General features: G+C 56.5%; 1 protein-coding gene across 1 annotated transcript in view; it reads right to left on the bottom strand.

Moving 5' to 3' along the window:
• Window positions 1-664: 664 nt before the first annotated feature.
• Window positions 665-11,559, bottom strand: part of VIPR2 (vasoactive intestinal peptide receptor 2) — a 210,060-nt gene continuing 199,165 nt past the window's right edge. Inside the window, exons 12-19 of the mRNA XM_029954208.1 lie at window positions 11,538-11,559; window positions 8,667-8,817; window positions 7,946-8,006; window positions 6,245-6,314; window positions 5,683-5,774; window positions 2,628-2,757; window positions 2,515-2,556; window positions 665-1,746 (exon numbers count right to left, since the gene is read on the bottom strand). Coding sequence (XP_029810068.1) covers window positions 1,573-1,746; window positions 2,515-2,556; window positions 2,628-2,757; window positions 5,683-5,774; window positions 6,245-6,314; window positions 7,946-8,006; window positions 8,667-8,817; window positions 11,538-11,559 — 742 coding nt within the window. The 3' untranslated portion in view covers window positions 665-1,572. The remainder of the gene's footprint in view (window positions 1,747-2,514; window positions 2,557-2,627; window positions 2,758-5,682; window positions 5,775-6,244; window positions 6,315-7,945; window positions 8,007-8,666; window positions 8,818-11,537) is intronic.

Here is an 11,559-nt window from a genome sequence, read left to right as displayed (position 1 = left end):
TGCTATTAGTAAATATTCAATTCCCTGCCCCCCCTCCCTTTCCCAGGCAAGACAGCCCGGTTCACGCCTCACTGGGCCTCGGCGTGTGCCGGCTGGGGAGGCCCTGGACGCCCAGGGCACGTCTCACACCCGTGCACGGCCTGCAGCCCTGCAGAAGCTTGGGTCCCGCTCTCCAGCGGGTCATGTGGATTGGGGTACAGTAAGTGACCTGAGGTGGGGGCCCCAGGTGGCCTCTGAGTGCAGCTGCTCTGCTGTCCCTGTTTGTCCAGGCCTTTGACACACACCCACACGAGCTGGGGAACCCGAGCCTAGCGGCTTCCACTCTGGCCCGGGCCTGCTTGCCAGACTCTGCTCCCTGGCACCGGCCATCTCGACCTTTGGCCCTGTGGCCTCGGTCCACGGTGCCTAAGGAAGAAGACTCGGTGGCCCGAGTTTTAGGGGCAGCAGTATCATAAAAAGGGTCGAAGAACTGGGCGCAGCAGCGGGACGGGGTTCGGGCAGACGCCCGTTTGCTGCATGTGCAGGGTGAGGGCAGGGACAGTGTGGCCTCAGTTCCCTCGCTGGCCTCCTGCTCCCCCCCGGGCTGCTCAGCTACCCAGACCTCCTTCCAAGTCTGCAGAAGTCACGGGACTGGAGGCTATACCGCACAGAAGCACTAGACACGTTGTTTACACAGAATAATTCTCCATTTAAACAGAAATGACTTTCAGATGATTTTCATTAAAAGGAGAATAGGTTTCTGCAACCACCAGATAAAATGCCTAGTGTCTTTGTCGCCCCAATGACCAGGTCCTACAAGCCCGGCCACAGGTCACCCAGGCTTCTCACTGCTTTTGGGGGAAGAGGCCTGAAGTGGCCTCATGAAGTCTGGTTGCTGGTTGCGGGCCCTCATAAGCACAGACGCCCTTGAGGGGCGGCACACCACTCCCACTGTGACCCTTTGGCACCTTCTCCTCACTCTCACCCCTGCTGTGACCCTCTGGCACCTGCTCTGCATTCTCCTTGGGCCGGCCGGTAGGAGAGGGGGCCCTGGGGCACCCAGCAGGGGCGGCTCCACTTGGGCTGGCCGGCCTCCCGGAAATCTAAGCAGGCTTCTGCAGACAAGAGGGCGTGCCCAAATGGGGACCGGCCGGTGGTGGGGGTCATGGTGGGGGTCATGCAGAGGGAGGGCCCAGTCCCCAGGTCAGGCCCATGCCTCCTGCCCAGAACTGGCATCAAGATTAGAAAATCTCTTGTTTTCCTTCCATAATGGTTGGACCCAAGTTCTGGTCAAGGACCATCTCCATCTCCCTATTCTCTTTGAAAATGGGTCAGTTCTGCCAAACAACATTATGAGCAAAATTACCTACATGCTGGAGTTTAACACTAACCAGATTTAATCCCAGTTACAATGTAACCCAGTCCCCCGAGGGGATAAGCAGAGGCCAGCTCTATCAGGTTACCAAGGACTTTTCTGTGGGCTGCTCCTGCCAGGGGAGTCCCAAGGGCTCTGGGGAGTCCATCTGCAGTGTGGAGGCACACTGGATGACCGCGGTCTCTCTCTGCAGGCAGGGCGGGGTGCGTGGTGGCACACTAGATGACCGAGGTCTCTGTCTGCAGGAAGGACGCGGCGCGGGAGCCCCGGTGGAGCTGCAGGGCGCTTTCTGAGCCGTTCCTCGAGACGGACAAGCCGTGGAGCCGGTAGTCCTGGCCGCAGGGCCGGCTCGGGCACCAGCCCCGCCACTTCCTCTTCAGCTCGCTCTGCACCTGCGGTGAGGGCAAAGCAATGAGGAAGTGGGGGTCACACGAGGTGTAAGCTTGGAAACATAAACTTGGGTGCCCTCGAGAGAAGCACCCCATGCCAGGTCGGCCCGGACAGGTCTGTGGCCGACTCCTCTCCTCGGGGGGACCTGTGGGCACAGAAGGTGCTGCCCCAACAGCGGGTTCCAGGAAGAGAGATGACGAAATAGCAGGAACCAAGGTTTTCCTGACACCGGTGGGAGTCGGTACTTGGGAGCCCACTGACAGAGGTGAAGGGCGTTAGAGCTGAGGGAGGGGAGAGGGACGTGGTGGGCACCTACACAGAGCTGCATGACCGAAGGGTCGGCGGGCGTTGGCCGCACAAGGTTGGGCAGGTGAAGGGTGTGGGAAATGACATTCAGCAGCAGAGCAGGGCTCGGAGGGACTCGCCCACTGCTGTTCTGACGAGCTGTGGGCCACGAACTCAGGGAGCAGGATTCTCACCTGTGAGTCCCTCACTTCCCAGTCGGCCTCATGTCCAGGGTCAAGGAGCAAGACAGTGACCATGCAGAGTGGCAGGGTCCCTCCCAACCACCCAGCCGGGGAGTCTGCCTGAGCGGAGCCTGGGGGAGGCCAGGGCGACCGACACCGCTGGTGTGGGGAGAAGGGGGCGGCCGTGGCTGTCTGGGGCACTGGGGCTGCCCCGACGGCAGACCTGGGCTCTCGTTGGGGGCGGGGTGCACACGAGGAAATCCCGCACAGGCTGAATGTCACCTGCTGTGACAGAGCACGTACTTCACTGTTGAGAAAACAGTAGAGAACCGCCACCACCAGGCCCTGCAAGTGAGAAAGGGTCGTCAGAGGCCGCTCACCCGCTGGGGGGAGGGCACGGTCCCTTCCCAGTGTACCTGAAATGATCCGATGCACAATTCAAACAGTATCTGGTACTTGGTGGAGATGCCAATGGGGAACACAGCAAACACCATGTAGTGCACCCCGAACAGGGGGATGAGCAGCAGAGTGGACTTGGTCAGCCTCCTGCACCGAAGAGAAGGGACGCTGCCTCAGGCCTGTGCCGTCACGAGCCTGGCACGCGGGCCCACTGCCAGGGCCTCACCCGTCTGGGCCTCGTTTCTCAGAGTTACGTCCCCGCCACTGCACGGGCAGAGGGTGCCCACGTGGTGCAGAAGCGATGGCTCCTCGTAAAGCAGCGAAGCTCTCACGAGACACCCTCACGAGGTCACCCACCGCAGCGCTGGCCCAGGGGCCTTATGCCCCAAGTGAAGGGTTTGTCCGGACCCATCACCAGCAGCAGGAGAAGCTGAGCGCTGTGCATGGCAGCAGGGCCAGTGACCACGCTCTGGGTCCCACGGGTTCTGTGGACCAGGTGCGATCTCTCCGTCAGAGTCCCTGCCCTCTCCGGTCACGCCAGAAAGCAGATTTTCCGCTCACTACACCATGCGCTGGGCTCACCTCTGTCTTTCCCGCAGCTGCACCTGCTGTGCTGGGTCCCCAGCCCGCCCCCCCCGAGCAAGTGCAGTCCCTGCTCTCCAAGCCGGGGCTTCTCCAGCCTCAGCTGCACCAGAACCGCCTGGAGGGCTGACCCCATCTTCAGGCTGCTGGCTCTGAGGCCGGGCGTCATCCAAATCTGTGTTTCTGTCACGGTCCCCGAGATGCTGCGCTGCTGACTGGGAACCCCACCTTGAGAACCACTGCTCCGAGCCAGGGACTCTCACTGCTGCACACAGAATCATCCAGGGATTAAAACACCTCGGTCCAACCTGCCTCCTCATCCCTATTAAATCAGGTCTCCGCGGGCAGCGCTGGCAGTTCTGGGGGTTCCAGTGTTTGGCCAGACTCGACCCTTGCAACTCCAACATGGTCTGTGTCAGGAGCATGGGGGCCAACTGCGGACCCGTCACGAATGAGGATCTGGGCCCCAGGCCCAGTCAGGCCACCCGGTGAAGTGCGTGCAGGTCAGGACGCCCTAGTGAACACCCAGTAGCCTCATCCTGAGGGAGGTGAGTGAGGGCCCCGCCTGCGTCTCTCCTGTTCCTTGACCCCACCCAATGCTTCGAAAGTCATGAATTTCTTTACATATTTTTGAGGCACCTGCATCAAACCCAGCACCTGCAGCCTGGGATGGGATGTAAGTTCTGGAAGTTTCCATTTCTCATTTCCCTCACAACAAAACACCATGTCCTGTGGCATTTACAAAAAGCGGGATGTGTCCTGTTTCAGGCAATCTGCATGAACCCCAAACGCTGGGGAAGGCCCTGGGCCGCGCGGCCGAGGAAGGACCGTCGGCGAGCACTGCAGTGCTGCCCCTTCACGGATCCGGGCATCTACCTTACAAGGTGCTGCCCTAACACCCCGGTCCAGCGCTAGCCTGGGGCAGGAGATGGGGCCGTGCAGGGGCCCTGTGGCCTTAGTTCACCGTGACCCAGAGAGCTGCCGGAACGCCCTCTGTACCGTGCCCCTCTGCAGTCTGCTGCGACGCTGGTCTCCAGAGGCTGCGGACAGCCCTGTCCCAGGATGGTCGTTACTGTTATAACGAGCCTTACAGAGAAAAGACACCAAGACACAACCAGAGGGCGGCATCACAGACATGCTCTGCCTTTTTTGCTATCCTGGAAAAAGAACAGATTCTATTTCTCTGCTTATTTTTGTTTCTAAAATACAAGCAAATATCTCTAAGACCCACCTAACAAACACTCCCAAAGAACCCACAGACAAGATCAGCATGGGAGCTAACGGTGACTGGTGGAAAATCAACACTTCAGATTCAAGGGCAACCGAGAACCCTAACCCTATCCCTGAGCTGCAGGGGTGCGTGGCTCCAGGACCTCCAGCTTTACCCTTCGGGGTCCGATGTGGAATCCTATCGCTAGGTCTGGCCTTTTGTGCAGACTGGGCAGAGGAAAGGATTCCTTGGATTTCGTGCGCCCCAAGGCGGAATCAGATGTATCTGCTTATGAAACTTTCCCACAATACTCACTAGTACCAGGGACTAAATGTCTTTCAAGTATTAACTTAGTTAATCTTAATGCCTTAGTGACAATTGCTGTTATTTCTACTTTACAGATGAGGAAACTGAGGCACAGAGCAGTGAAGGCACATCCCCAAGGCCTCCAGCCGGTACATAAACCCAGCACCAAGCCTTTGACCAGCAGACAGGCTGCCTGGTTGGCTTCTAGTCCATTCCTGTTGTTGAAGGATGGAGGGGAAGGAGGCAGCTGAGGGGGGCCGCCCCTGGCCAGGAGTCAGATCACCTGCCCAGGGCCGCACAGCTCTGGGTGGCTGAGACTCCAAACCTGGTCTATGTGAAACCGAGGCTCTCAGGGGCTGGACCAACCACTCCAAGCCAGTGCTCGCTTTATAATAAACATGTGGGCTTTATTATTTTTTAAAGTAAATTCTTGATAGAAATTTATAGAATCTTTTAAAGTTTTTTTTTAATAGTCTTCAGGTCCTCATTAATTAGCTGCATGATTGTGGGTGAGTCACTTCTGTTCTCTTCCCCACAGAATGGAGATGCTGATAACCATCTTCATGTAATCACTGAGCCAATAAACGTGAATCATTATTAAGCACAGAGCCTGGCGCTAAGTGCCAGCATGGACCATGTGGTCGTGGGGAAGAAGATTAAACATAAAATACAAGGAGAACAGGTCAGATTACAAAACAGGAAAGTGGGCGAAATGCTTCTGTGAGCAAGCTCCCTAGAGGTCGTCCACGCTGAAAGGAAAGAAGGGGCTTGCCTTGAGCGATCACCATGGCAACACCCTCTCAGAGAAGACACTGCTGAACTAGCCACAAGCAGTCCTGCACCCCAAGGAGGAGAACTCGGGACTCTGCTGGGTGCGCAGACCCTAGTGTCTCTGCCCCCGCTCCCCACACGCCCGTCCTCCCTTACTCTCGGTTTCCAGGCAGCTCTGCGCTTGGACCCACACACATACTCACTTATACTGTGACTGGTCATTGCCGCCAATGTCTGGGGATGTCAGCTTCTGGAGTAAGATTCGTATGATACTAACAAAAAGGACAAAATTGACCTGCATAAATAGAGACAACATGTTGTATGTGATTTCCCCTGCAAGGGAGGCGGGTGTAGCCGGGAGATGTCTCAGCCCCCCTCAGCTGTCCCTCGCTGGGGACAGAGCTGCAGGCCCCTGTCACAGAAGCTCAAAGTTCCAGTGGCCTTGGGTCTCAACTGCCTCACGTGTCTCGTAAGTGAGTTTGAGGCGTGAGATGGAAAAGGGAAATGCAGTTGAGCCCTCACACTGTATCTTGGTGACTCTGGCTCCCTGCAGGTCTCTTCCCCGCAGGAGAACGTGCCTCTCTCCCTGCGCCCCCTCCCTCACTGCGACTGTGGCTGCGGGAAGGGGCTGGGCTGCTCGCAGGTGCTTCTCCCAGGAGACTCAACAGAACAGGGCTATTTATATTTAATCCAGGAAAGGGGCTCCCTGTCTGCGCACGTGTGTAGCCCAAGGGAGAACTCAGGTTTGGCACAGGAATTACTTACTATAATAGATACTAAAATTGGTGTTCGTATAAGCCACCAGGGAACACTGTGGTCATTGGTATCCCAGCAACTATGGAAAAGAGGGAAGGAAAATCATGTTACCTCTGATTCACCCACAAACCAAGCTCGAGGGTGCATGCACTGCCTGTGGCCTCACCCCTGGTGTGGGGCCGCAGGACACCTCCCACCACGTAGCCGGCGCCTGGCCTGTGACAAGGTCCCTCCCGATCGCCACGTGTGCCACCATGAGAGCAGAGGTGCTCTGCCATTACACAACTTGATGCCATCCATCCCACGTGAGCGGCTTTGTGTCACTTCCCAGAAAGCGGGAGAAGGGGAGGAGTAAACCCCACAAAAGTCCCTGACCTTGGAAGTTGGTGTAGCTCATGCTCACCCCAGCCAACATCAGAAAAGAAAAGTTTTCTTCCAAAAATTAATTTCCTCTCACCTCCCAAATGTTTTGTATTTGTATCTTTTCTCAGCTTATTTATTTTTAAGAGACAGAGAGGGGGGAGAGAGAAAGAGAGAGGAACGAGCAGGGGAATGACAGAGACACAGAACCCGAAGCAGCCTCCAGGCTCTGAGCTGTCGGCACAGAGCCCACCACAGGGCTCAGACACATGAACTGTGAGATCATGACCTGAGCTGAAGTCGGACGCTCAACTCAAGCCACCCAGGAGCCCCTGAAATTGTATCTTGAATGAAGATTTTAATGTCTTCAGAGTAACTGAGGCAGGCGCAGCTAGGAATGTCTGTCCAGCAATGTGTCTCCATTCTCGGCTTACAGTGGAAGGGCGGTCTCCGGGAGGAGGCTGGGGAAGGGGCTGCCAAGTGCCTCCATTATTCCCTCTGCACCCACACCCCCGACGGTGGGGTTCTGCAGCCCCTCCACCAATGGCAGAGACCAGCCCTTCCTCTGAATCTTAGCTGGTTTTGGCAATAGAGTGTGGACCTCTTGGAACCTGCAGGATAGAAAGGGGCCTACCAGCTGGTATTGCCTCAGACTTGCCAGCAGATGCCCATGGTGTTTGAGCAAGCCGGGCTGAGGCCGCCGTGTGAACCATGAGCAAACAAACCACTGAGTTTCAGGGTCGTTTGTTACCAGTAGCAGATAACAGCTAGACCCCGAGAGCCCTTTATGAGGCACAACACTCAAGCTGGGAACCGTTGGTGCCTGAGTTTGGGGCCATGATCCAGCTCACTGTGTACGTAAGACAGAAGGGTTCTGGGCCCTGCTCACACTGCATTCCAGAGGGCTGTACTCTCACTGGCCGTTTCAACCTGGTCTTCAAGGGGCACCTGTCCGTACTGGGCTCCAGGCAAACAATGCCCGCGTTTTGCTTGGTTCCCTTTGGTGAACCCTGCTTCTCCCGCCTCAGCTCCATCCCTCTCCCAGCGGCGTGCCCCTCTCTGCCTGCCCCTTTCTGCCTGCTTTATCCCAATCCCAGCTTCGCACAGGACTTGATTCAGTTCCCATCCCTCACGTGCATCTTCTCCAAATACTCCCGCCCCAACACGTCCTCCCTCGTGAAGGTCAAGGTCTTTCCCTGTGCAGGGTGTTCAAATGCTGGCCGTGTTACTCTTGGAGTGGTTGCAGCTGCAAATGTAAACCTGCCTTCCAACCAGATAATAAGCTTCTTTCTAGTTTCCAAAAATGTAACGATGCCAGTGAGTTCCCTTTGCTATGAACGCAGCACTCACCCTGTGTCTTCTAAGGAGAGCCTGGCCGCAGTCCACGCACCTGTGCAGATGGTGGGGATGCCTGCAGGAAGACAGCGGGTTACCCCCAGCCCCTCGCTAGTTAGCAAAAGCGCACCCTCCTTCACCAGAGTTGGCAAGGACAGGGGCTTTCTGATGGAATGACCGAGAGGAAATGGTTTAGAAGCACATAGAAGTTTATGCTCACACCTTACAAAGCAGTGAAGATAAACGTGTGTTTGAAAGTTGAGGCTTCACAGGCCTGAAATGCGTCCTGGTGCATCGTGAGCATGGTTACTGTGGGCGGGAGTGGGGCCGTGACCGTAAGAGGTGAGCCTCACTGAGCACGTGGGTGTCCCGTGGTTTCACAGCCCTCCCAGTCCTGACTGACGGAGGCTCCTGCTACCTGGCATGCCATCGGCACCTGTTGCTGGAGGCCCTTCCCTTCCCGGCTCCTCTTTCTGACTTTCCCACCGCAGGCTACGCCCCAGGAGTGGGAGCTTGGAGCAGTTTTAAACCAGGTTCCTGGTTCTCAGAAATATGGAGGTGTTGTCTATGGAGATCCCTAGTCATCCGAGGAAAGCCTCTCCTGCTGGGGCCTGAAGTGCACCGTACAGGGGCGGGAAAGGGTTTCTGAGCAGAGAGGTCTGCGTTTATAGCTGAGGGGCCTGGAGGGCTGCAGGGTGGGAGGTGTCAGCCACACACAGGGGAGGACAGTCCTTACCCCACCCGATGAGGAGATAGGCTACGAAGCGTCGGCCGGGCGAGAATATGGCCACCAGGAGGGTGTGCAGGTACAGCCCCTCCACCAGCAGCCAGTAGAAGTTCGCCATGATGCAGTACTGGAAGAGCACCAGGCTCAGCTTGCAGCCGACCTGCAAAGTCATGGGCAGAGTGAGAGAACATGGCCTCACTCGGATAAGACAGCCCACGTGGGCAGAGGTGCCCAGGACGCGGGCATGCGCACGTTCGTGGGAGGAGCCGCGGACGCCAGCGCCGGGGCCACGGCGAGGCCCTCGGCATCCACAGCCCTGGGACTCGGAACTCGCCGGAACATGGGCAGAGGGCAGATGTCCGCAGACACCTCTGACAGCAGCGAGCTGTGGGCACGCGGCCGTGAGCACACCTGCCCTCACCCCTGCCCCTCCACTGTCTGCGTCCCCACCTCTGCTCACCCACCTGCCCAGCTCGTCCTCGCCAGCCGCTCAACAGGAGACAGAGAAATAAGGGTCAAAACAAGAGAATCCAGACAGCACTTATGTCCCTAAGCATTTTAAAGAGTTTTCTCTGGGAACAACCATGTAGTATATAAAGGAAATATATTTTAATCTCTCAGACCTTCACATAAACATACAGCTATTTTAGCCTCTTGAGCAAATATGAAGCTGAGGCTTTTAGTAAGTTTGTTTAAATGTGCTGAAAAAGAACAGGATGTCATTTCTATTCTATGTCTTTGCTGCCTTCCAACAGCAGGTGCGATGGAGATGCATGCACACTTACACGTACTTATACGTATATGTGCACATATTTGCTGTACGGGTGTGGGTACGCCCATGTACATGTGGATACACGGAGACAAGTGGATAGGTCTGTGTATGTGTATACAGATGGACACACATATGTGAGTGGATACATGTGTGCGTATGTAGGTATACTGATTCTATCTATCTATCTAACTATCTGTCTATGTGTCTGTCTGTCTGTCGGTCTCTGACAGGAGTCCGATCATTGGAGTGTTAACCAGGCTGCCCACTGAAGCTGCCCCTGCGCCCTCTCCAGTACTCCCACACTGGCCTCCTGGATCTCTCGTTCCTACGCAGGACAAGGCTCGGTTTATCTTTGTAAGGTGCTGCCCAGGGGGCAGTTGTGGCTGACTGAGGCTGAGTGCCAGATGCCCGCGGAGCCGGGAGTCAGGCTGGCACGTGGAAGCCGCCCACCGGATGTCGGGACCCCAGCGCTGGAAGTGGAGAGACGCACATGAGAACAACCACGGGAACAGGACAACTAACTGCAGTGAACTTGTGACTTAATGCCACTCTCTGGACCAGAACAGCGTATGTTCCTTGCCCACTGGAGCAAAGCTCTGAAAAGCACTGCACATCATTGACCTTTCGGAAAGCCAGCGGCCATGTTGGTTACAGTTTAAGTACGTGTGTCCTCCAATTCAGCACCGCCCCGGTGACACCTTCCCAGGAGGGGAGCAGTGGTGCGTGAAGACACTCGCTTGGTGACGTTCACGGTACCTGTACCTAGCGGGACGGTTAAATCAGGTCACACCCACACGCTAGTCTATTGGGCCACCATTCAAACTGACACGCCAGGTGACCTGGAGAATTGCTGTGGTGTCCTCCTGGTTGAGGAAGAAAGATGCAGGAAAGAAGTGTGTAACTTGACTCCATTTTCTTGGTAAAACAGTGAAAACACCATCTCTGCATTTCTTCCCACTTGTTCCTTGACCAGCAGCACAGTGTAAGGACAGGAGGTCTGCGAGTGACAAGCTCTCTGCCGACTTCCCCTTCCTGGTCTGTGGTTTCAAACTGCATCCCTCAGGTCGGAGAGCATGTCAGGGGCACCTCCGGGACCTGCAGCCACCCAGACAGCACAGCGCACGCACGTACACACACACACACACACACACACACACACACACACACACACACTCCTCAACCAGCAGGACACCATGGCAATTCTCCAGTCCCCTGTCCAGTCCCTAGCTGCACCACTCCAGCACGCTGTCACCGAGCTGTGTGCCGACAGAGGAAAGAAGGATGGGGGGACAGGAGGAGGAGGAAAGAAGGCAGGAGCGAAGGAGGCCTGGGTGTTCCTTCTTACTGCTCCCAGAGGATTGGAGGTTTTGAGTAAGTTAGTCAGAGATGCAGTCAGCCCTCAGCACGAAGAACAGAAAAACATCTTTTTGTACAGTTGCATTTGTGTGGACATTTTTGTTTTCATCTGGGTTTGACCAAACCGACATCACCTCCCAGGATGCGCGCAGGCACATCTCCCCCAGACAGGGCCCGGGAGTCTGTTTCTCAGGACACTTGCAGGAGCCAGCGGTGCCCACTGGTGGGAGGCTCTGGGAGCAGGGGATGGGCCTTGGCTGCACAGGTGATTTCCTCCCAGAAACCAATGGAAGTGTCTGTTGCTCATAATCTGGGAGATTTGGGGTGAAAATAATGGCATTGCTCATCTCCACCTGTATCAGGATTTTCTAGCCTGGAGCTGCTGCTGATCACTGGGGGCTGTGCCCCTGGGTTGTTCTGCTTCTGCCTGGGGTTCAGTGCTCATGGTCCGTGACCCCCTAGCCTTTGGAGGTGCCTGGGACACAGCTCACTCACCTGCCTCTGTCTCACCTGCCCACCTGGACCTGCTCTGAGCCCCAGCCTCTTGGGCAGGCCCCTGCGCTTCTCGGGTCTGGCCCCTTGCCTTCACCAGGGCCTCGGAGACCCCTGTGCACTGGCTATGGGGCTTCACCACAGGGTGAGCTGGGGGCAGAGACAAAGGGGTGGGGCAGCAGGGAGGGAGGTCACTGGGGCGGTTTACACAGGCCGCCCTCTCCTCAGTGAGAGGATCCTGCTCCCAGGGACTGCCTTACCCAGGAGGATGGCTGGTCGGGG

This window comes from Suricata suricatta, chromosome 2 (assembly GCF_006229205.1).
Source record: "Suricata suricatta isolate VVHF042 chromosome 2, meerkat_22Aug2017_6uvM2_HiC, whole genome shotgun sequence".
NCBI lineage: Eukaryota > Metazoa > Chordata > Mammalia > Carnivora > Herpestidae > Suricata > Suricata suricatta.
The sequence above is the reverse complement of the archived record's forward strand: the minus strand, read 5'-3'. Positions and strand labels throughout refer to the sequence as shown.